We start from the raw sequence: 23801 nt of genomic DNA on the forward strand, positions 1-23801 counted from the left end.
TTCAGAATAAGTGCATATTTGTGAAGGTTTATTGAAGCTCAATCACACACACACACACACCGCAGGTAGGATTTTTTTTTCTTTTTTTCAAATATCAACTGTTTCAGCGTTATCGTCAAAAATGTTCAAGCCTATGCAGTATATGCATAAGTAAGGAGGTAAATGAATAATATGCACTAACAAATAGAAAATATGCTATAATAGAAAATATAAATTAAAAACATATCTGCTTTTTTTGCATAGTGATTTTTTTAACGCATATTTTGTCATTTTTGGTACATATTTTCGAATTTTTAACTTTTTTCAGGATTTTTCAAATACAAACACAAAGGACACAACAGGCAAATTGCCTAACGCGGTGGCAGAAAAAAGCTACCCATAAAAGATGCATATGCTTAAATGCATATTTGCATAGTTTTAGAGCATGTTTTGCCGCTTTTTAAGTGCATATTTGCATATTTTTAGAGCCTATTTTGCCACTTTTTAAGTGCATATTTTGCCACTTTTTAAGTGCGTATAATCCGGGCTTTAGTAATGAGATTCACGGCCTCTCCTACAAATCGTAAGATTGACAGATTCAAATTCTACAGTAAGAGAATTCTGCGAAATCAGTTTTCTAATTTCGAGGTTCAAACACTAATTGACCTTCCTTTCCAAAAAAAAAAAAGTGAAAAGTCGCAGAGTCAAAAAAAGTCATCAAGGAAAGGCACAGCAACTATCAGAACAACAATATGAAAATAACGGATTTTTGGCTCCTGATTGGGAAGCTTTGGTGGCAGAACCCCCTTGGAAAATAATGTTCTTTGTGTTTCTGTCTGAAGAAAGTTTCTTCAGAATACGCTGAATTCATTTTTTTTTTGGCGAGAAAAATTTTTTGTCACTAAGTTTCAAACACTGTAGGCCTATATTAACTCGAATTCAATAAAATTAGGCATCAAACTAGAATATGCAGTCACTGAAGCACAAACTAGTTCTTGAGGCCACTTACTCCTTCAGTAATTTATTGTTCCCATTAGTCATCAGTGTGGCAGATTGCTCCCATCGTCTATTCAAGGGATGCGCAATCTCCGGCCCGAGGGCCAAATGCGCTCCAAGGCTCCAAATGCGCCATCCAGCCCACGAAAGATGTTCCAGTAAAAAAAAAAGTATTAATACACAACACAGTATATACTTAAGCCGACCATATTTGCTTCATAAAAATACGGCATATCGAGACCCATACGGTACACATCTCTAATTGTCACAAAAAAAGAGAAAAAAATTGTCAAATCTATGTAAAGTTGCCAACTATCGCTAAAATTGCTGAAAAAAAATTGTCAATGGTGGGAAATAAGAGTTCTACGGAATAACGCAGATGCATCCAACATCGTGTCATAGGCGGAGATAGACTTGGAAGTGTGAGGTGGGGGGGGGGGGGTACGGTCATTATTTCTGAAGGGGCACGATGATGATGATGTCAATTCATATATGCATATATACATTAGATCAGTCGACTTCACTTTGACTCTGGGGGGGGGGGGCAATAGTCCCCCAAAGCCCCCCGTATCGCCGCCCATGCATTGTGTTTTCTGGTTCAACTTCGTTTAAATGTAGAGCCATAGCTGTCCATATTCATCGAGTTAGAGAGCAGCACACCAGCCTCATTTTTAAAAGGTGTGGGTTTCAAATTAGACATAGATGTGTCCGGACGTTCGGAATCGGCTGTACCAAAGGTTGCTACACACTACTCTGACGTGGTCCCACGTCACGTTAGAATAGTATGTAGCGGCCTTAATAATTAGGCCCTGGCCGCAACAAATAACCGCAGGGGGACGAAGTGTGAGTCCTTGTGACGAAAGTCAAGGAGAGACTCACACGTAGAAGCACTTCATTAATTCAATTAATACAAATACAAAACGCCACAACAGGCAAAATGCCTTAAATCACTTAAGCGCCCGAGAGGCGTGGTGGTAGAGGGCAGCAAATTTTAGGTGGGAACAAAGAACCATTTTGAAATCATCGAATTTTCCCTGGGGAGGGGAGGGGCTTATCAAAAAATCACGCCCCTCCCTGTTCCTTCCTTCATAAAAGTCCTGGTTCTGACCCTTACTTGAGTGACCCGAGCAATATTTACTTAAGTACAGGTCACGTAAATGATCTGCGGTGCAAGTCCCCAGATCACTTAAGAGGGTCCGTGATTCATTTCTACATCACTTAAGTGGTCCGCGGCACATGTTTAGATCAATTGAGGGACCCGCGGCACATTTACCGACCATTAGAGTGGTCACTCAGATCACTTGAGTGGCTTACAGCCCGTTTGAAGATTAACTACGTGACCGGTGGTTCTAGATCACTTAGGGCAGTATTCACCGACATGGTTTAAACAGTAGTCAGAATTTTTGGATAATAGATCAACATAGATTGGTTAAAAACCTGAATTTAACCAATATCCGTGTCGATCACTTATCAAAAAATTATGACTATGGTTTAAACCATGTCGGTGAATACCGCCCTCGAGTGACCCGCGATGCAGCTTTACATCCCTTAAGTGACCCACGGTATATTTACACAGCACTTGAGTAACCTGCGACACAGTTCCAGATCACTCAAGCCCTCCGCGGCACATTCACAGATCACTCAAGTGACCTGCGGTGCAACTCCAGATCACTCAACCGGTCCGTGGCACATTTACATAACACTCAAACGGCCCGTGGCACCTTTACAAATCACTTATGTGACCGTTGGAGCTTTTCCAGAACATTTTATTGGCCCGCGACACGATTTCAAACATATGAGATTTCCTGCCCTCCCCTAAAGGTTTAACACCCTTGCTTCGGAGAAATGAAATCAGGTTCTGAAACGAGGTTCGGAGGACACACATTATCTTAGTTGCCCCGACGCAGCTACAGCCCCATATCAATCGCCTGTTTAACTCAGCCCCCTTCTCCCACAGCCAAATCAATGTCTTATTCGTGATAGTTTTTGTTTTACATGATTTTTTTTCGTTAGTAAAATTTGATATATTTCCGGCTTTTGCCGCCATAACTTTGATGTTTTACTTGTGCTGCCATCTGTTGAAGTCTAATGTAAAAAAATCTAAATGAAAAAAGGGCTTTAAAAATCCTTTTCGAGCAATTTTTTTCACTAAATTTTCACAAAAAATTGAAAATGTAATTTTTTATATCTTGATTGTAGCCTTTAGTTTCATTTAATTTCATTTTATTCTATATTAGGGTAAAAGGGTAGGTCTATATTAGGGTAGGGTCATCTTGTATATATGAATTGACATTCGCAGTGCGGGCTCTCATCATCATCATCATCGTACCCCCACCCCCCAGACCTCCCAGTCTATCTCCGCGTATGCACCGCGCAGACTTTTGCTTGGGGTCCACTTGAAAGGGTTATTATTATGCAAAATGAGTGTATTTTTTTTTTTTTTTTGTGGAGCCTGCATTCGAGGACCTGGGCAGTGTCCATGTCTAGTTACGGGCCTGCTCTATTCTATGATAGATAATATTCATTCACAATTGAAGAATCACTTTAAAGGAGAAAGAAAACTGCAGTAAAAGTCCGATATAACGAGTAGGGTTTATAACGAGAATCTCGCTATAGCAAGTGATTTTCAAGGAACTAATTTAACCATTAGCGGTCCAGGGGTTTCTCCGGCTCTTCGTTGGTGCAGCTCGTACTTTATATAACGCTTCCCCCCGCAATAAAGAAGGCCACTGGATGTTTATCCATTTGCGATTTTTGCGAAGATTCATCTAAAAAGCCGAATTCAACGGGGGCATTTCGATTATCGAAGGGTCTACATCGTCCTGATGTGGTCCTATGTCAAGTCGACATCCACATAAAACCAAAATCAGTATCAAAATGAAGATCGATCTAAGGTCGTCTCTACGAGGTAATGCCTAGATACGAGAGTTGCCATTCCAGAACGAAAGTGGTTTTCTTTCAGTTAGGCCGATAGGGGTTCTGAAACTGTGCCGCGCTTTAGTGCACCGCCCACCATTATCAAGGGCACCGCGAGGTAACGGCCTGACAAAGGTTTTCCAAAAAGATTCTTTGTTAAACTGCTTTGGGTAGTCGCGGGTAAGCGCTAATTAGGATGAGAGGCGTAGCGGGTGGAAAAGTTTGAGAACCCCCTGCCGTGTAGGCGTAAGTGAGGGCCTAGACAAACGAGAGCATTTGTTTAGACCAGTGATTCCCAACGTGGGCGTTAACGCACCCTTGATGGCGATGGAATGTCCCCGGAGCGGCGGTAGAAGCTACGGGTATAACATAGGATCCTATGGGTTAGATTGCGTTGGGGGAAGGTGGGGGGGGGCGATGGGAGAAAAAAATTCTGAAGAAGGGGACGATGGGGCGAAAAGAGAAAAGATAAGAAAGATAAATGATGTAAGATAATTATATTATACTGAGCTTCACGATAAGCAACTTAATTGTGAACTTTACTCAGATATATACATAAACCAAAATACATTTGAACATGTATCTAATAAATACAGGGTGGGCAAAAAGTCCGCATAGAGACTTTAAAAATTCATAAAAAACGGAATTTTAACCGAATAAAAAACGGTTTGCAGGATTAGTATCGCTAAGTCACGGAAACTTTTTTAAGCAGGGAAAAAAAACCTCAAAAGACAGCCGATAGGTGGCACAGACGTACACAAGTCAATGAAAAGATACGGAAATAACGAACAGAATGCCCTCAAATCGTTTATTACAGCAGTATGTATTCCACATGACCACCACCACAAGGGATAACACATTGCAGGTACCAACAAAGCTTTATCATTCTCACTCAGCAACTTTGTTCACATACACGGTTTACTACGGTGAAGTGGTTGTGGATTAGGAACGCAAGTTCTTATAACCGTCTCATTTGCATATTTCCACTGAAGTTGCTCGTACCAATGCCACCTATCGGCTGTTTTTTGAGGTTTTTCTGTCTTAAAAAAATTCCCGTGACTTAGCGATGCTATCCCTGCAAACCGTTTTTTATTTCGGTTATTATTGTGTATTACATGTTTATGTTTGTGAAGTAAAAAAAAATTGTGGATACCCCGTTAGGCTTCATTTGTTGGCGCTACACAGCATGAAGATATTGTTTCTCGCCACACAGTTGAAGTATTGTCGAAAAATATTGGTTACCGTGGGGCTTCATATCTCGGCACTGCACAGCATCAAAAAAAAAATTTGATAGCCACAGTTGAAATGCTGCCGAAAATTATTGGTTACTGTGGGGGTTACATTTCTTAGCATTGCACAGAACGAAAAAATTGTTACACGCTGCGAAGTTCAAACGTTGCTGAAAATTATTGGCACTATTTTTAGTTGAGATATTGAAGTTTGAAATTATTTCGACAGAAAGTGTCGCTTGTTTGCAGCAATTGCGTCTTCATCCCGAGCATCGATTTTAAAGACGTTTTCACTTCAAAGATGGTACATTTTAGCCTGACACCATTTTTCAAGTCAAAACGTTTCCATCCGGCATCCATTGCTTTACGCGATCGTAAAGCAATGGATACCTGTAACACAAAAACAAGACATGGGACCAAAATGGGAACCGGAATCCATAACAAAATAAAAATCGATTTAAACTTCACTTCTCGGCAACTAACGCTGGAGGAGGATGATGGAGAAGAATTATAGAATTAGAATGCATGTTATGAACTTTGAAACCATTTACGGGGGTGGGATGTCAATAAGGGAAGTGCAGGAGAGTGCAAAAAATGTGCTTATTGAAGTGCAAGCCCAACACTTCCAAGAATATGAACGAGATAGCGTCCAGATTCAAAAACAAGTTTTGGAAAAAAACGCTCTCGTATCAGATAGATCACCGTTGCAGTTACTAAAGACCTAGTAGTCTGAATGCTGTTGCACTTGAAATTTTAGTGCTACTTCCAGCTACTTCCATTTAGCTTAATGGAAGTAGCTGGCGAAACAAAGCAACATTCAAGGTCGCTAGACAACTGAATTGACGGTCTGTTTTGGAAAAACGAAAGTGACTGAGGAACTAGCGGCATTCCAGAGTAAAGCGTCACATGTCGTAAAATCAAGTTTCTTAAATTTATTGGTTACCGTGGGACTTCGTTTCTTAGCATTACACAACATCAAAAAAAATTGTTACTCGCCACACAGTTGGAATGCTGTTGAAAATTATTGGTTACCGAGGACTTCATTTCGTGACACTGCACAGGAGCAAATTGTTACTCGCCACGCAGTTCAAACGTTACTGGAAAATATTATTGGCGCTGTCTGTAGTTGAGATATTGAAGTTTGAAATTACTTACAACAACAGTGTCGCTTGTTTTGACGCGATTTGCTTTTCACCCTAGGCCTCGATTTTAAAGACTTCACTTGAATAATGGTATCAGTCGATATCTGGTAAAGTTGAGATCGCGTAAGGAAAAGGATATTTTTACACAAAAACAGGAGATGGGAAAAAAATGTCAAGTGAAGGACCGGAATACATAACAAAAAGATCAATCTAAACTTCGCTTCTCGGCTACACTGGAAAGGGATGGTGACGAAAAAGAGAATTAGAATGGATGATGATATGAACTTCGAAAGTATTTATGGGGCAGGTTGGCAAGGGAAGTGCAGAAGAGTGCAAAAAATGTGCTAATTAAAGTGAAAGCCTAAGAATCTGAACGAAATGGCTGTCGATGCTCAGGAACGAGAGCTCTCTTCCTATAATGAAAGTAACATTGAGATAGATGGCCGTGGCAGTTACCAAAGAGTGGACCTAGAAGTCTGGATGCGCATGAAATTTATTGCTGCCGAAACAAAAAGAGGCATTCAGAACCAGGGCCGTCTTAAGAGCATCATGGGCCTAGTGGTTTTTCTGAGGCCCTACCTGGTAAATTCTAGAAAATTTTACCATATCTCATTTTCGTGAGGCCCCTTTTCTCTTGAGGCCCATGCGTTAAAACAGCACAGTTCAGGGCCACAATAGAACGGAAGAGGCGGTCATAGTTACCTGAAGAACGAAAGTGACTGTGGATCTAGCCGCGTTCTGAATTAATCGTTACATGCCACGAAAATTAAAGTTTGCCAAACTTATTGGTTACCGTGGGGCTTGATTTATTTAGTGAAAACGTCAACAAATTGTTACTCGCCACAGTTGAAAAAATGTTGAAAATTATTGGTTACAGTGGGGATTAATACTTAGCACTTTACGTAGCACAAAGAAATTGTCACTCCATGGAGATGAAATGTTGCTGAATATTGTTACCGTCGGGACTTCATATGTAAGTACACCAAAGAATCAAAATATTGTTACTCGCCACAGTTGAACTGCTACTGAAAATTATTGGTTATCGTTGGGCTTAATTTGATTGGATTACAGAGTATAAAGAATTTTTTTCTCGCCACACATTTGAAATGTTGCTGAAAATTATTGGTTACGTGGTGCTTCATTCCCTGCATGTATACGGCATCAAAAAATTTCCATTCGCAACGCATTTGACATGTTACTGTAAATTAGCGTTTGACTTCATTTCTGGGCACGTGCACTGCATCAAGGAATTACCACACAGTTGATATGCTGCTGAAAATTATTGGATACCGTGGGGTTTCATTTCGTAGCACTGCACAGAAGGAAAAAATAGTTACACCACGTAGTTCAAATTTTGCAGAAAATTATTGGCGCCGTGTCTGTTCTCAGTTGAGATATTGAATTTTGAAATTACTTCAACAGAAAGTGTCGCTTGTTTGGGCGCGATTCACTCTTCACCCCCGGCATCGATTTTAAAGACGTTTTCTTTTGAAAAATGATGTCAGTCAATATCTGGTAAAGTGAGATCGCGTAAGGCAAAGGATACCTGTAACACAAAAACTGGACATAGGAAGAAAAGTGATGGACCGGAATCCGTAACGAAACTAAGATCGAACTAAACTTCACTTCTCGGCAACTAACGCTGGAAGGGGATGGTCATCTGTTTTGGAGAGCTAAGTAGCCGCTGTGGTGGTCGAGTGGTTATAGTGCCGGACTCGTGATGCGAGGATCCGGGTTCGAACCCCACAGTGGTGGTCGGCTGAAGTTGGTTTTCTGTGGTTCCCAACTTCAAGGCGCAAATGCGAGCCGATCTCCCCGTTAAAAAGTCTCGCCACAGAGAGCAACAGTCCTACAACGGTAAATCATTCAACCATAACACTTCACTCATAGTTAGTAAAAACTGGGGGCAGATGACAGCACTACACATAACAAGCATTACACAGAAACAAACTTTACGTCAGATTGCACTACACGTACACGCACATTCCCGCATGTACCGATTCGTTGGGGGGGGGGGTGCATGTGTGGTTGTAGCAGTAGTAGGTAGGGGCTCGGGGATCCATGATGTTCTTAAGTCAGCCACCTCGTTGGGCAATTTGCCTGTTGTGGCGTTGTATTTGTATTTGAAGAAAAAGAGAAATGGATGATGATATGAACTTCGAAACTATTAATGGGGCAGGTTGTCAATAAAAGAAGTGCAGGAGAGTGCTAAAAATGTACTCATTGAAGTGCACTTCCGAGAATCTGAATGGAATATCTGTGAGGCAGTAATGAGAGTAGCCTTCAAATAGATCGCCGTGGCAGTTATTAAAGAGTGCACGAGTACTTGGTATGGATGCGCGTGAATTTTTAGTGCTGCCTAATGGAAGTGGCGGTCTTGGTTCTGTTTAGAACGGTGGTCACTGTGGATACATCCCGCATTGCTCTATTAAATTTATTGGTTGCAAGGGGGCTTGCATTGTGTTTTTACTTCACAGCATCACGAGCTTGTTTCTCGCCACACTCTCCCGGTGTTGCTAAAAAATTAATGGTTTCCGTGGGGCTCAACTAGTAGTGCAATCTACGGAGAATGGAATTTTTTCTCGCCACACATTTGAAACGTTGCTGAAAATTATTCGTTAATGTGGTGCTTCATTCCCTGCATGCACACGGCATCAAAAAATTTACATTCGCAACGCATTTCACATGTTACTGTAAATTATTGGTTAGCATGGGGCTTCATTTCTGGGCACGTGAACTGCATCAAGAAACTGTTACCACACTGTTGATATGCTGCTGAAAATGATTGGATACCGGAGGAGATAGATCACCGTGGCAGTTACCAAAGCGTGGACCTAGTAGTCTGGATGCGCGTGAAATTTATTGCTGCTTAATGGAAGTGGCTGTCGGAACAAAACGCGACATTCAGGACTGAAAGTCGAAGTCATAGTTCCGTGAAGAACGAAAGTGACTGGATCTATCCACATTCTAAATTGAGCGTTACATGGAACCGGAATTGATATTTGTCAAATTTATTGGTTACCGTGAGGCTTGATTTGTTATCACTAAACATCAACAAATTGTTACTCTCCTCAGTTCAAAAGTTGCTGAAAATTATTGGTTACCGTGGGGCTTAGTATCTTAGCACTACGTAGCATAAGGAAATTGTCAGTCCATGGAGATGAAATGACGCTGAATTTTACCGTGGGAGCATCATTCATTAGTACACCACAGCATCAAGAATGTTTTACTCGCCATATTTGAGATGTTCGTGAAAATTCTTGGTTTGTTTGCACTACAGTGCATAATTTGTTTTTTCGCCACAGATAAATGTTGCTGAAAATCATTGATTACTGAGGGCTTAATTTGTTGGCATCAATAAATTGTTCTCGGTCGAACAATTTATTGATCTCGAACAAAACTTGTTCCACATGATGGCCATCATTTTCAGATACCATGTGAAATCGCAAGATGTCATGTTCCTCAACTGACCCCAAAGTGTGTGCGGGGAAATGTTCAACACGTGGCATGAAATGCTGCCTTTAAGGTCAGGTAAAGTTCTTGGATTGTCACGACTTACCAGACGTTTCAAATGCCCCCAAAGCCAAAAATCGCATGGATTAAGATCCGGGGATCGCAGAGGCAATAGATTAGGGAAGTGCCGGCGGATGGCACGTTGTTCTATGAAATGTGCTTTAAGAACATTCTTAACACACACTGCAATGTGTGGAGGAGCTCTGTCTTGCATAAAGATTGTGTCTGCAAGGCAGTGACGTGCCTGCAAAGCCGGAACAATTTCGTTCTGCAACAGCAATGCATATCGCTTCCCGGTGATCGAACATGTCACTGGACCTGTAGAGCGTAACTCCTCGTAGAAGTAGGGACCGAGAATAAATGATGCAGTAAATCCACAACATACCGTCACTTTTGGTGAATGCAACGGAAACTCTACGACACCGTGCGGATTTTCTGGTTCCCAAATTCGGTAGTTGCGAGTATTGATTGCACCATCCAAGTGAAAATGCGCTTCGTCTGTCCATAGGATATTCCAAGGTCATTCTGAATCGACCTCAACGCGAGTCGGAAACTGCAGTGAGAACCGGAGTCGAGCGTCATAATCATGTGTAAGCAACCGCTGCACAAGTGAAAGTGAAGCTCTGTCTTCTTCCACATGGAGCGGAACCTCTTGTACTGCGTTTATAGAAAGGGGTTTTCTTCCTCTTCCAGGACGAACAGTCGACGATCCTGTGGTTTCAAATTTCGTTATCATACTCCGAAGGATTTTAACATTCATTGGACCTTTTTGAATTCTCTTCCAAGTCCCATATAGTAGAGCGTAGAGCAATAGTCCGTAGAGCAGTCACTGCGGAATTGCTGTTTTGGTAAAACAATTTGACCAAGAAAGATCGATCTCGTAAACTTATCGTCTTTGTGAGCAGCAAACACATTGAGAATCAAGATCTGCGCGAATGTTTCTTGGTTTTATAACAGCTGCAGCGTCTCATCCATAAATTTACATGTACACTACAGGTATTCAAAGTAAAACGCCCTCTGGTGGCGACATGTACAACTAATTTTTTCCCTTGAAACAAATTCCCATCAAAAAATTCACGAAGTCCTCCACAAAATTTCACTTTTCTGATGACTGGTTTCGCCTGTAGGCTACTTTAAAATAGGGTCTTTTAATTATGGATGCCCTGTATATCTTATTTCAATAACTTTTTTGCAATGCACCTGATAACAAAATTTTCGTATCGGTGATAAAATATTATTTTTTATAAGCTTTTAATCGCAATATATCGACCAAATATTGATAAATTGGGCAAATTATCAACAAAAAAAAAAAAATGTTTCATGTTGATACAGAACAGCAAAAATTCCAAACGTTTGGATTTTGGAATAGATGTCATTTTTAAAGAATTAAAATCCTGGGCAGAGGGGGATTTTGGATTTTTACGGCCTTCTCAGGGGCGTAGCCAGAAATTTCGTTCGGGGGGGGGACCACTTTCATTTTGGGGGGGGGACCAAAGTGACAGAACAATGGATTTGGCCATCTTTTTCCCTTTTTTCGGTCATTTTCTCACATTTCGGGGGGGGGGGGGACCAGATCCCCAAGTCCCCCCCCCCTCGCTACGCCCTTGGGCCTTCTGGTCTAATTTTGTTGACCGCATTCCTCAAATTTATCACCCTGTGCAAAGCTCGTGAAAGCCCGATAACCCCCCTCCCTAATACCGCTGTATATACGCCACTGTCTCTGAGCCACTCTTTCGGTCACTCACATGCTTGCACGCGTTCTTGATCACACTTTCGTTGTCACTGACATAGTCCCTCGCTCTCTAGGCACTGTTTTGGATACTCACTGACCTGATCCCTTGTTCTCTATGTAACTCTTATGGTTACTCACATGCTTGCAAACTCTCGCGGTCACCCGTTTGATCACTCACTGACCTAGTTTGCTCTCAAGTCTTTTTTTTTTTTTTTTGGACTCTCCCTGAATTGGTCCCTCACTTTCCTGGTCACTGTTATGGTTAATCACATGCTTGCAAACTCTCTAGGCTCCCCATTTGGTCACTCACTGACCTGGTTTACTATCAACTCACTTTTTTGGTCACATGGATGAAATGGTCCATTCATTTTCCAGGTCACTGTTATGGATGCCAGGAAGGTCGATGCCTGGAGAATGCCTGGAAGTTACTCATATGCTTGCAAACTCCCTATCCTCTCCCCCTTTTGGTCATTCACTGACCGAGTTCACTCTCGACTCACCTTTTTGCTATCTCACTGACCTGGTTCCTCACTTTCCAGGTCACTCACATACTTGCAAACTCTCTGTGTCACTCACTGACCTACTTCCTCGCTCTCTAATCAGAAGCGAATTTTTGTTTCAACACCCGTGGGCCACAGAAAGTTTCCCGACCTTTTTCAATTCTACTAGATTTTTGATCACTCATTCCTGGAATTCGCCGCCCCTTCGAACTTGCCGCCCTTGGCTATAGTCCACTTTGCCCTCCTTTAAACACGCCTCTGATCTTGTGGGGGCTGATAAACTCCATGATATTGGTGATTAAGTTTTCTTTTCTGATCAAAAATATAAAACTTATTTAATATTATTTCAGAGATTTGCAATTTCCTGAGAATAAGAAAATACTTTAAGATTGTGCATTTTTTTTTGAAGGAAAGGCCCAGATACCGCCCGATAAGCTGAGAAATCCATCAGCTGCTGCGTTATCGACGAAACTCGCTATTCCTTTACAACTGACGATGGCAAAATAATCTCTCTCACTGCCGTCTCTTCTCTTCAAAAAAATATCAAAGAAAAGCCACAGATCCGGAAATTGACGGTACTTTCCGGACGCTATGATAGCCAACGTCCTGTATGTCCTACCCATGTTATTGGGTCGGACCTACGACCTCCGGACTGACCGAGTCGGATTCGACATATTTCCACAGTCTGAGCTTGATAAGGCTTGGGTAAGATATGCAATATACATCTTCTTTGAATTTTTTAGACCTTAAATACATATGTGTGATCCCTAATATGTTCTGAGAAGTAATAGTCTCTCTAAAAAAAATTTTTAATCTAAGGATTGTTTTTGGAGAAGGTCGATGGTCTCAGGATTCCATTGCAACCTGACAGTAGCCTATACCAGGGGGTGCACAATCTTTTCAGTCCGCGGGCCAGATACGCGGTATTTTTACCGCTTGCGGCCCAGAAACCTGTATATATAAGAATGATTACGTTTCGTATTTTACGGGACATTTCCGTGACAACTTTACTTGTCCGATGCTTTTCATAAAATGTCCCGTTTTTCTCGTATTTTTAGCAACGAGGCTTGCTTGGGTTTTCGTGAAGCAGCTGAAGCTGTAAATATCAAATTTAGTCAGTAGTTTTATTTCATGACGTAGACTCACAAACAAGGGGTTTTTTCGGAATTCGACCCCCAAGCGGGTCATAACGGGTTCAAATATAACAGAGAAATCATACCAAGCCGAAACCGTACTTATTTCATGAAATTTGATCAGAGGTTTAATTTTATGAAGTAAAGACTAACTAAGAAGGGTTTTTTTTCGAAATTCGACCCATAAGGGGGTCGTATGGGGGGGGGGGTTCAATAATGGTGGGTGTCATATGGAGAAATCACGCAGAGCCGAATCCGCTGAAGCTATAAATATGAAATTTTGTCAGCATCATACTTTATACTGCAGATACCCACTAAGACGGGATTTCTGAAAATTCATCCCCCTAAGAGGGGTCATGAGGGCGTTCAAATGTTATATGGGGGAATCATCGCGAGTAGTTTTCGGATTATCAAATGCACGCTAGCGCGGGTAACAGCTTCTGGCTTATAGATTATTTTAAGATAATTATGACACACTCTATCATGGGTTAATTTTTTTCATAAATATATTTGCGTCATATACATACGAGGGTTTTCTTTTTATGAATTGCATTTTAATCCATTACAACTTGCAATAGCCCTCCGTTTCCCGTCATTGGCGATTTTCCAGCAATTTTAGAGATACGTGGCACCTTTACAAACCTTTGATAGTTTTGAGAATTTGTAAGGTTATAATTAGCAACTTTCGTTGACTAATGAATTTTTTTATTTATAAATGACAACTTTAAAAAATTGCCTTTGAAAAATTTTAGCTATAATTGGCAACTTTACTTGCCTTTGATAAAAAAATGTTTTGGCTATAATTGACACTTTTACCAAGATTCACAATGTTTTAGGCGATAATTTGCGATGTCTAGTATGGATCCCGATTTCCCACATTTTTATTGAGGAGGTATAGTCAAGCCTAGGTATAGATTATGTTGTTACTTTTCTACCGGAACACCTTTCGCGGGCAGGACGGAACACCGCAGGGGGACCGCATGTGGCCCGCGGGCCGGGGCTTGTGCACCTCTGGCCTACACCATAAAGACTGCTATATTTTAAGAATCTCCACTCTATGCTATATAGTTTAAGAGAATCTCCACTCTAAAACCAGATTAATTATTATTGATTCCATTTCCAGTCACTGCACGAACCGGAGAGTGTATCCAGATACGAAACAGCTGATACATCAGACGAGGTTCGAAATCTTCTAGAGGTCACTGGTGATCTGGCCCTGAAAGTGAAAGCGGGCAAAATTGACCTCAAAGGAACGGGAAATTACTTGAGGGATTCTACTAAATCAGAACGCAGCATCGAGATTTTGACTCGTGTTAAGTTCAAGACGGTAAGTCGTCTTACCAATCCCAATCGATGCTCGAAGCTCATCAATTTAAGCTAAGTAAACACCGTCTTTTTGCATTTTTCAGTACACAGTTGCTTTGCCACCTGACGTGCAGCCAATACAAGATTTTCTGGTGAGGTATCCACCCAAGGAACTCGGCACTCACTTTGTAAGGAGCGTAACTTATGGAGGCGACCTTATAGCCTCGATTCGATTTCGAACTAATAGAGAATCCGATCTCAAGAGCGTCAGTGCCATCGTCAAAGGAAGCTTCAGCGGTGGAGAAGCTAGCTCGCTCGTGGCTGAAGGTGACCTAAATATATTTTCTTTAGTTAGGCCGGGATTGCACTATAAAAGTTTTAGAAAAGTTCTTTCATAAAACTTGAAAAACGCAACCAATAAGTTTATCGGTATATTGGAGTGGATGTAACCAATATAAGGCTTATTAGTTTTTTTTTCTCAAGTTTTGTAAACGATTTTTCATCAAACTTTTATAGTGTAATCTCGGCCTTACATACAGTTGAACTGGGTTATAATGACCTCGGCTGTAATGATACCTTTGTTATAGTGTCAATAATTGGCGGTTGTGACTGATTCCCATATAGAATAATGTTAATTAACCTTGCTCATAACGTTAATCCAAAACGCAACGATCTCGGTTATAACGAAACTTTTTTTTCCTCGTTATTCCGTATTATTTATCATAATTAGGGTGATGATATGACACGCTATACGGGACATTTCATAATTTTAACCTTGGTTTTTTTTTTCTTTTTGAGAAACATCCCTCCCTTCTTTTCAACAAAAAGCTTACTTTAATTCATAACCATAACTAAAATCGGGGGATGAAGTTAATTTGCATAATTTATAGATTATGTTCCCCGGTAATTATGACTATTAATATGAATATTAATCTCACATATTTGGCGTGGTTTTTTTTTTTCACTGCCGTCTTAACACATGAGGCCCACTCGGGATGGGCTGGGAGCCTTACCTGCATAAAAGGCCTAATGAAAATAAGATCTCGTCAAACTTTCGCCAGTGAATATCAAACTTTGTATTTCCAACCATGTTTTTTTTTAACCAGGTGGGGGGGGGGGGCAGAAAAAACAGTTTGCCCGAGGCCCGTGATGCTGTTAAAACGGTTCTTGCCGTGTCCAATTTTCCTACCGTGAAATGCACTTTAAATCACTGCGGACTTGCACTGCATTTCTCGCCAAGAGTTATTTAGAAGGAATAATTGGCGATTTGGCCAATGATTAGCAACATTTTTAGCGAGAATTGGCGATGTATTTATGATCCCAATTTCCCGTATTTTCCCCTGATCAAATATCGTCACCCTAATTAAAAAAAACAACTTCATGCGCACTATTTGATTGCATATAATTATATCGTCCATACTTGAAAGGTCTTAAAAACTTCATACAACGACAAAATTTCGCGGAGTCTTCGATGCCGTTTTAACCGATTTTGTATCCGACTTGGGTCCCCCCCCCCCCATCAGTCCTTGGTGCTTAATCAATTTGCATTTTTTCTCAAACTTAATCAGGTAAACTGGAAATGGTGAAGAGTAAATTAAAGGACAAAGCAAGTATGGAAATTTCTTATTACGCCACTGTGCCGCTGAAAGGCGTGCCGAACACCATCGAAGGTCTGCGTACCCTCGTCAGAGATTTCGACAAACACGTCACGGAAGTCAATAATGGATGGGGCGTGCCGATCAGAGTCGAGCTCATGGAAATGGAGTCTTTGGGTGGTGCGAACGGTTCTCAATTCCGATTCATCAAAAACAAGTAATTATGTTTCCATAATTGCTAATATATTTTCAGTGTACAGAGCGGAAACTAAAAACAAACCTGTAAAATATATATGTAACGGTAAATGCGATAAATCGGTTATTATGCATAATCACCAATCGTCTCGGTAAGTTTGATAAATTTATTACGTTTACCTACGATTATTCATAATACTCAAGCGTCGTTGGTAAATTTAAAAAATGCTGAAAAATTATCAATTTTACTTGCGATTATGCTCAATACCCAAGCTTACATGGAAAATTTGATGCATATTCCAAATTCATCGGTTTTACCGGGGATTATGTAATTAAATAATCTAGGGAAATCGTTATGTCGGGGGTTGGATTAACTAACACAAATGTGAGTGAACCCCCCGATTTCACAAATCAGATAAAATCAAAGTTTTTATTTGTTAAATCGAGGAAGATCGTTATATGAGGGTTGCGATTATCCTATTCTTTTTCACAGGAACTTCTTAAAGTTCCTTATACCAAACTTCGTTATATCGGGGGGGGGGGGTCCAATTGTGGAAGAATCGTTAAATATCCGTTCGTTGTATTGGGGTCTGATTGTATACTGACATAAACTTGTAAAAACTCGTTAACTCAAAGAATTTGTTAAAAGAGAGATCATTGTATTTGGTTGCGATCGTGAAAAATGGGAAATAGCAATTCGTTGTATCGCGGTCCGATTTCGGGATTGAACAAATAGGATTTACGATTATGCATAACAACCGGCAAATGTGATGAGTTTAGCACGATTTATCCTGCTTGCCAACGACTCTTCGGTAATACGCGTAATTACCGGTAAAAGTGGTAATTTAGGGAAATTTATCAAACTTATCAAAATGATCGACAATCAAACAATGCATAATAACCGGATTTATCACACTCACCGTAACCAAATTTTCTAAAAATATTCTCTTCGCTTGAACAGAGCTCTGGAAGCGGATATCTCAAACTTGGAATCGGAGTTCGACGACTTGAGAAAAGCGCAATCTCGCCTCAGCGAATGGATCAAGTCCTTGCCAGCGTACATAACCAAAGAACAGGAAGAAAAGGTAAAGTCTGCACCATGTCATAAACAGAAGCGGATTTATAGTTTTTCCGTCTATGAGGGTCATACAAATTTCACCGCCCTTTACTTATTCTAGCCTAATTTTCTTAACAACTCATTCCTCAAATTGGCCACTCTGGACTTAGCAGTCCGCTTAAAACACTCCCCCCCCCCCTCGCCCCGTAAGACCTTGTCTTTCAGTCACTCTTTTTGTGTGCACATGTTTTCAAGCTCCCTAGGTCATTAGGTCCTTCTTTCGGTCGCTGCCATGTTTACACACTCTCTAGGGCACTGATTTGGTCGCTTACTTGCTCTCCAGGCGGTGACGGATTTATGGATTTCGTCGCTCTTTTTCCTCTTCCATAGGTCACTCCCATGTTCACACACTCTCTAGGCCACTCTTTCAATCGTTCATTGACTCTAGCAGCTCTCTCTCAAGTCACTGTTTTGGTCAACCACATGCTTGCTCACTGTTTTGGTCATTCATACACTCTCCAGCCCAATTTTGAGGCCACTCAAATGCCTGCATACTCTCTAGTCAGAGGCGGATTTATGGTTTCGACACCCTTTTCGTTTTGTTGACCACTCATCCATCAAATTTACTGCTTCTCCAGATGTACCACCTTGTGCTAAAGCCCACTCAGCCTCATCCCCCCTCCCCTCTCGTAAATAAATCTCTGGTCATATATCTATCTCGATTGGTTCCAACGCAATTTCGTATAGAAATGTCTTTAAAAATGTAATGTACAGTGTTTATAACTTGCTTTATCGTAGATCGAAGCTTTGTACAAGAGGATTCAAAAAGCTCTGAGGCCGTACTACGACGCCATAGGCAAGATGAACATCGAGATGGACACTTCGCAGTTCCAAGAAGCAAGAGACGCCTATAGCGAGAACCGGAGGGGCCTGCCAGGCAAATTCAATCGGGAAGTCGACAAGCTCAAGAGGAAAGTTGTACGTAAGCATTGAATACAATTTAAAATGCTGCATAATATGCGAATCTTCAGCAATAAAATATCGGCTTCTATGATATTTGAAACTCTGTTTACATCTTGATTCCAAGATGTAACGAAATGAGCATCTGGAATCTTTCGGATAGTTTTAGAGCAGGGATTCTTTAACGTTTTTTAAGACGTGGCCCAAAATCAACAATACGATCAATTTCACTACCCATGGCTTTATTTTGAATTAAAAGATATATGTGCATATTTTTACATGCTTAAAAATTATTCCTTATCAACAGAATGTTTGATTTGAAGTACGACCCATCTCGGAAGCCCCTGTGACCCAAATTTGGATCGCGACCTATAGTTAGAGGTTAGAGAACCTAAAGCATTGGGACACCTACGTGGGAAGCTGGTTTCCTTGAACAAAAAAAGATAATCGACACACATTTTCTCACCTGAATTTCACTCTTTTTTTTTAATTTTTTGGCGATGATTCACAAGGGATGTGATGAACTCAGCTAAAGAGAACTCACCTAAAATGGTTTTAAACGATGTATTTAGCAATAATTGCTTTCTACGATGAATTTGACAAGAATAACTGTCTGCTATGAATTTGCAAGAATAACTGTCTGCTATGAATTTGCAAGAATAACTGTCTGCTATGAATTTGCAAGAATAACTTTATGCTATGAATTTTACAAGAGTTGCTATCAACGATATACTGTACTGTATTTGATAGGAATGGTTTTTTTTACGATGAATTAACAAGAATGATTACAAGAATGGCAGGACTCTCAATATATATATTTTTTTCATATACAACAACGGCTTGCAAAAATGTCCTGGATAATGATGAATTTTCTCAAGAATTGCTTCCTACGATGCGTTAGAAAAGAGACTTTTTCTTCGATGAACTTTACAAGGATGACCTTCGATGAACTTTACAAGGATGACCTTCGATGAACTTTACAAGAATGACCTTCGATGAACTTTACAAGAATGACCTTCGATGAACTTTACAAGGATGACCTTCGATGAACTTCACAAGAATGGCTTTCTTCGATGAACTTTACAAGGATGACCTTCGATGAACTTTACAAGAATGACTTTCTTCGATGAACTTTACAAGAATGAATTGCTTCGATGAACTTTACAAGAATGAATTGCTTCGATGAACTTTACAAGATTGACTTTCTACAATGCATTTGACAAAAATTTATTTTTACGATGTATTTGATAAAAATGACATTCTATGATGATGGTGACAAGAATGGCATTCTATGATGATGGTGACAAGAATGGCATTCTTCGATAAAGTTGACAAGAATGGCATTTGACGATGTATTTGATAAAAATGACATTCTATGATGATGGTGACAAGAATGGCATTCTTCGATAAAGTTGACAAAAGTAGCATTTGACGATGTATTTTACAATTGTGGCATTTGACGATGTATTTTACAAGAGTAGCATTTGACGATGTATTTTACAATTGTGGCATTTGACGATGTATTTTACAAGAGTAGCATTTGACGACGTATTTGACAATCGTGACATTCGAAGATGAATTTGACAATTGTGACATTCGACGATGTATTTGACAATTGTGACATTCGACGATGTATTTGACAATTGTGACATTCGACGATGTATTTGACAATTGTGACATTCGACGATGTATTTTACAATTGTGGCATTTGACGATGTATTTGACAAGAGTAGCATTTGACGACGTATTTGACAATCGTGACATTCGACGATGAATTTGACAATTGTGACATTCGATGATGTATTTGACAATTGTGACATTCGACGATGTATTTGACAATTGTGACATTCGACGATGTATTTTACAATTGTGGCATTTGACGATGTATTTGACAAGAATTACTCTACGATGCATTTGACAATAATAGATTTTTAGGATGCTTTCGATTGAAGTAGGTTTCATTATAGTCCATCATAACAACGCCTTTCAATGTCTTTGCTCTGTAGAAAGAAATACTGACTCTCAATATATGTATATTTTTTTCATATACAACAACGGCTTCCAGAAATGTCCTGGATAACGAAGATTTTCAACAATTTTATCGACAATGATTACCTAAAAAAAATGTTCGAGAACCGTATTTTGTCTTTCAAAAAAATATTTCCAACCGCAATGGTTTTCCAAAAATATCCATATTCTCAACCGGTGAAGAACAAATGAATGCGTTTTTAACAAACCAAACGGTTCTCTTACATCCATTGAAATATTGTTATTATTATTTGTAAAATTTCAAATTCGATAAAAGACATTTATTCGTATTATATATATATATGTTACTACCAAAGCCCGAAGTTGGTCACTTCGCGAAGTGGCCAGCCCAGTTGACCCGGCCAGTTTCAGCAATTCGGTCTTTCGTCGGCCCCATATGTTGATCCCTATATATGTATCACTAAGGTATCGGTATTCAGATTCCTTTGGTCGTTAGGGTTGCCATAGCTAACCGCAATAATTGTGTTGGCTCTGGCTTATTACAAATGAGCATAATTATCACACAAAAAAAAAAACGTCAACGCGGTGATGACCCCGAATCATAGGGATCGATATTATAGGGAAGTATAGGGATCGATATGTACGGACCGGCTAAAGCATAGTTTCCCAAACTTTTCATTCCATCGCCCCCTTCTTCAGAAATATTTTTCTCTCATCGCCCCCCAACTCAAGTGAACCCATAGGATCCTGTGTTAAATCCGTAGCTTCTATCGCCCCCCCGGACCATTCCATCGCCCACTTTGGGAAACACTGGGCTAAAGCATGAAATTCGGGCATTAGCTGGATTAACTGGGCTGGCCAACTTCGGGCTTTAGCAGTAACACATATGCATATTTATAGAGTTAAAAATTTAATCACTCTTGAATAGTAAATTGAGTCCGGATGCCTCAAGATTGAGTATTGCATGTAGTATATGCTGTGACGTATTAACATGTTCAAATCTTCGTCTTTCCATGTTTCTTTTATTAGGTAATTCCAGGTGAGCGGAAGCCGTGATTACGATAAAGAGGGTGATTGGCGGTGATCGTATCGATTTCTCTAAAACACCATTTCTTTCTTGTTTTTGACTTGAGTTTGTTTTTAACGTTATATGATATGTACTGATGTACCTTTATTTCTGTTTTGTCACCAGAGAAGAAACTATTCGGCACGGGGTCGTCGTCCTACATCCGATGGGGCAAAACAGACTGTCCGCCGTCCCCGATGAACAAACTGATCTACACTGGATACGTCGCCACGTCGACCAACAGGGGAACCGGAGGATCGTCCGAATACCTTTGCCTCCCGGAGAAGCCATCTTTTGAAGCCAAGCCACCGGCGTTCGGCGGTGATTTCTCGACTATACTGGCCGGCGCCCGGTATGGCCTGATGGAAGAGAACCCTTTCGAAGGCGACGCCGCGAGAAATTTCTTCGGGCACGGCATTCCTTGCTCCGTGTGCCATCTGACCAACAGGACCCTGGCTACTTCTTTCCCGGCTTTCAAACAGTGCCCCAAGCGCAGCGATGACGACGACGGCGGTAACGTGAATTGGATCCACGAGTATTCTGGTTACCTGATGTCCGGATCTAACCTTCCTGGAACCTATATATGCGTCGATGAGGATCCCGAGTCCCACAAACAGATCTCGGACGAACAGCAGACGCATAGTGTGACCCTCTCGTTGATCGGGCAAGGGACGGTTCCATCGACACGGTACAAGCCGGGCTCAGCAGTAGCATGCGTTGTATGTTCCAAATAAATAGGCTGTGCAATGAATAAAACCCAGTTCGTTAATTAATTTTCTATATTTCATCTTATTTCTTCTATTTTGAATACGAAAATTCAGATCCAATTGAAAGCACACTTTCATCTCAAAGGTGCAACACACACAATTTATGACTGTGTGGTAGGGGCTTGAAGTTATGACTGAGTCTACATCTACAATACATACTTTCTAAACCAAACATGCTCAGCCCATGGCCCATGTGCCAAAAGTGACCCTCGGTGTCATCTGATGTGGCCGTAACCTCAAACCTATTTTTTGCAAAAATGATCCAAGCGGCACATTTACAGATTTGTTAAGAGACCCGCCGCATATTTACAGATCGCTTAAGTGACCCGCGGAAAAGTTTCGAAACACATAAGCGACCCGTGGCACATTTTCAGACCATTAAAGTTACTCGCAGTGCATTTATATATCACTTAAGTTACCATGACATATTTAAAAATCCACTTTTATAACATAACATAACATAACATAACATAACATAACATAACATAACATAACATAACATAACATAACATAACATAACATAACATAACATAACATAACATAACATAACGGTAGAACAGTTAATGCATAATGTGATGAAGAAAGCTGAGACAGGGAAGAGAGCAGCAAGGTTGTCTTAAGAGCATCATGGGCCCCCGGGCCAAGTGGTTCTTCTGAAGCCCTACCTTGTAAATTCTAAAAAATTTCAACCGGATTTCATTTTTGTGAGGCCCCTCTTCTCTTGAGGCCCCCGGGCTGTGCTCGGGTGGGCCCACGAGTTAAGACGGCGATGGAGAGCAGTAGCTAAAAGCTAACAAAATGCTCTCGACCCTATGACATCTCTGAACTCGTGATACACACATAAATCTTCTTATTTCTTTTGACCTGAAAGATGGGCTTGTTGATGGGGGCGGGGGGGAGGAGATAAAAAAGTATGGATAAAGTAGGGGTATATACCGATAAGAAGACAAATGGAAGACCCCCATGCCGATTAGAAAATTGTCACTTCAACAGTTTGGTTACGGAGAACCATGGCTCCCACAAGGGGTGGGCTGGCAAGGCTCCAGCCCTGAGGTCCGGGGTGATTTTCACTATTTTTTCGTTTTTTCACGCTATGAATCCACCATAAAGGGGCCCGTGAAAGTCTGGTCGGGGAGCCCGTAAAAGATCCCAGCCCAGGGCCCTACTCCAGGATGTGGAGGCCATGTAGAGAACAGGTGTTAAAAAAAAAACCAATGTATGAAGGGGGAAACATTTACAAAGATAGGATTTTAGGCAGGTATTACACCATAAAATTTTGTAAAAATTTTTTTAATAAAACTTGAAAACGTAACTAATAAGCACATCTGTTACATTCGAGCGAACTTAACTGACCCGCCTATTGGTTGCATTTTTAAACTTTTATCAAACTTTTATAGTGTAATGCCGGCCTAAAGAAAATAGTTTTTTTTGATGAGAGGAGAGGTGAAGGAAAAACAAAACCTCTTGTCAGTAATAACAACAAGTGCTTTTGTTCATATGTACAGACGAGCACGCGCGCACTGTTCATTCTAAGGGATTTTCATCCAGAAGATGGTTAAATACAGCCATTTTGAACAATGCTAAAGCCGGGTTTTCCTAGGAATAGGTTTGTTGCGCAGCGTGAACCGAATTAGACTATTTCGCGCCGGCAGAAACGTGTTACATAATCACGCTACGCGTGTTTTCTTAGCGAGGCGCATCAGATCAGGGCGGCTATATAAGGCGTC

The 23801-nt window shown here is 40.7% G+C and overlaps 2 protein-coding genes across 2 annotated transcripts; both read left to right on the forward strand.

Annotated features, from left to right (window-relative positions):
* Positions 1 to 12492: 12492 nt before the first annotated feature.
* On the forward strand, positions 12493 to 22080 carry LOC149084679 (uncharacterized). Its single transcript, XM_089235104.1, has 7 exons — positions 12493 to 12712; positions 14264 to 14467; positions 14550 to 14772; positions 16014 to 16257; positions 17197 to 17320; positions 18091 to 18270; positions 21271 to 22080. Exons 1-7 carry the CDS (start codon positions 12599 to 12601, stop codon positions 21295 to 21297), a joined length of 1116 nt encoding a protein of 371 aa, XP_089091230.1. The 5' UTR covers positions 12493 to 12598; the 3' UTR covers positions 21298 to 22080.
* Positions 21505 to 22041, forward strand: LOC149084680 (uncharacterized). Its single transcript, XM_089235359.1, has one exon. The coding sequence runs from the start codon at positions 21505 to 21507 to the stop codon at positions 22039 to 22041; it is 537 nt and encodes a 178-aa protein (XP_089091485.1).
* Positions 22081 to 23801: the final 1721 nt, after the last annotated feature.

This window comes from Pholcus phalangioides, unplaced genomic scaffold (genome assembly GCF_987345545.1).
Source record: "Pholcus phalangioides strain wild (caught in Gottingen) unplaced genomic scaffold, Ppha-v1.0 ptg000008l_1, whole genome shotgun sequence".
Lineage (NCBI taxonomy): Eukaryota > Metazoa > Arthropoda > Arachnida > Araneae > Pholcidae > Pholcus > Pholcus phalangioides.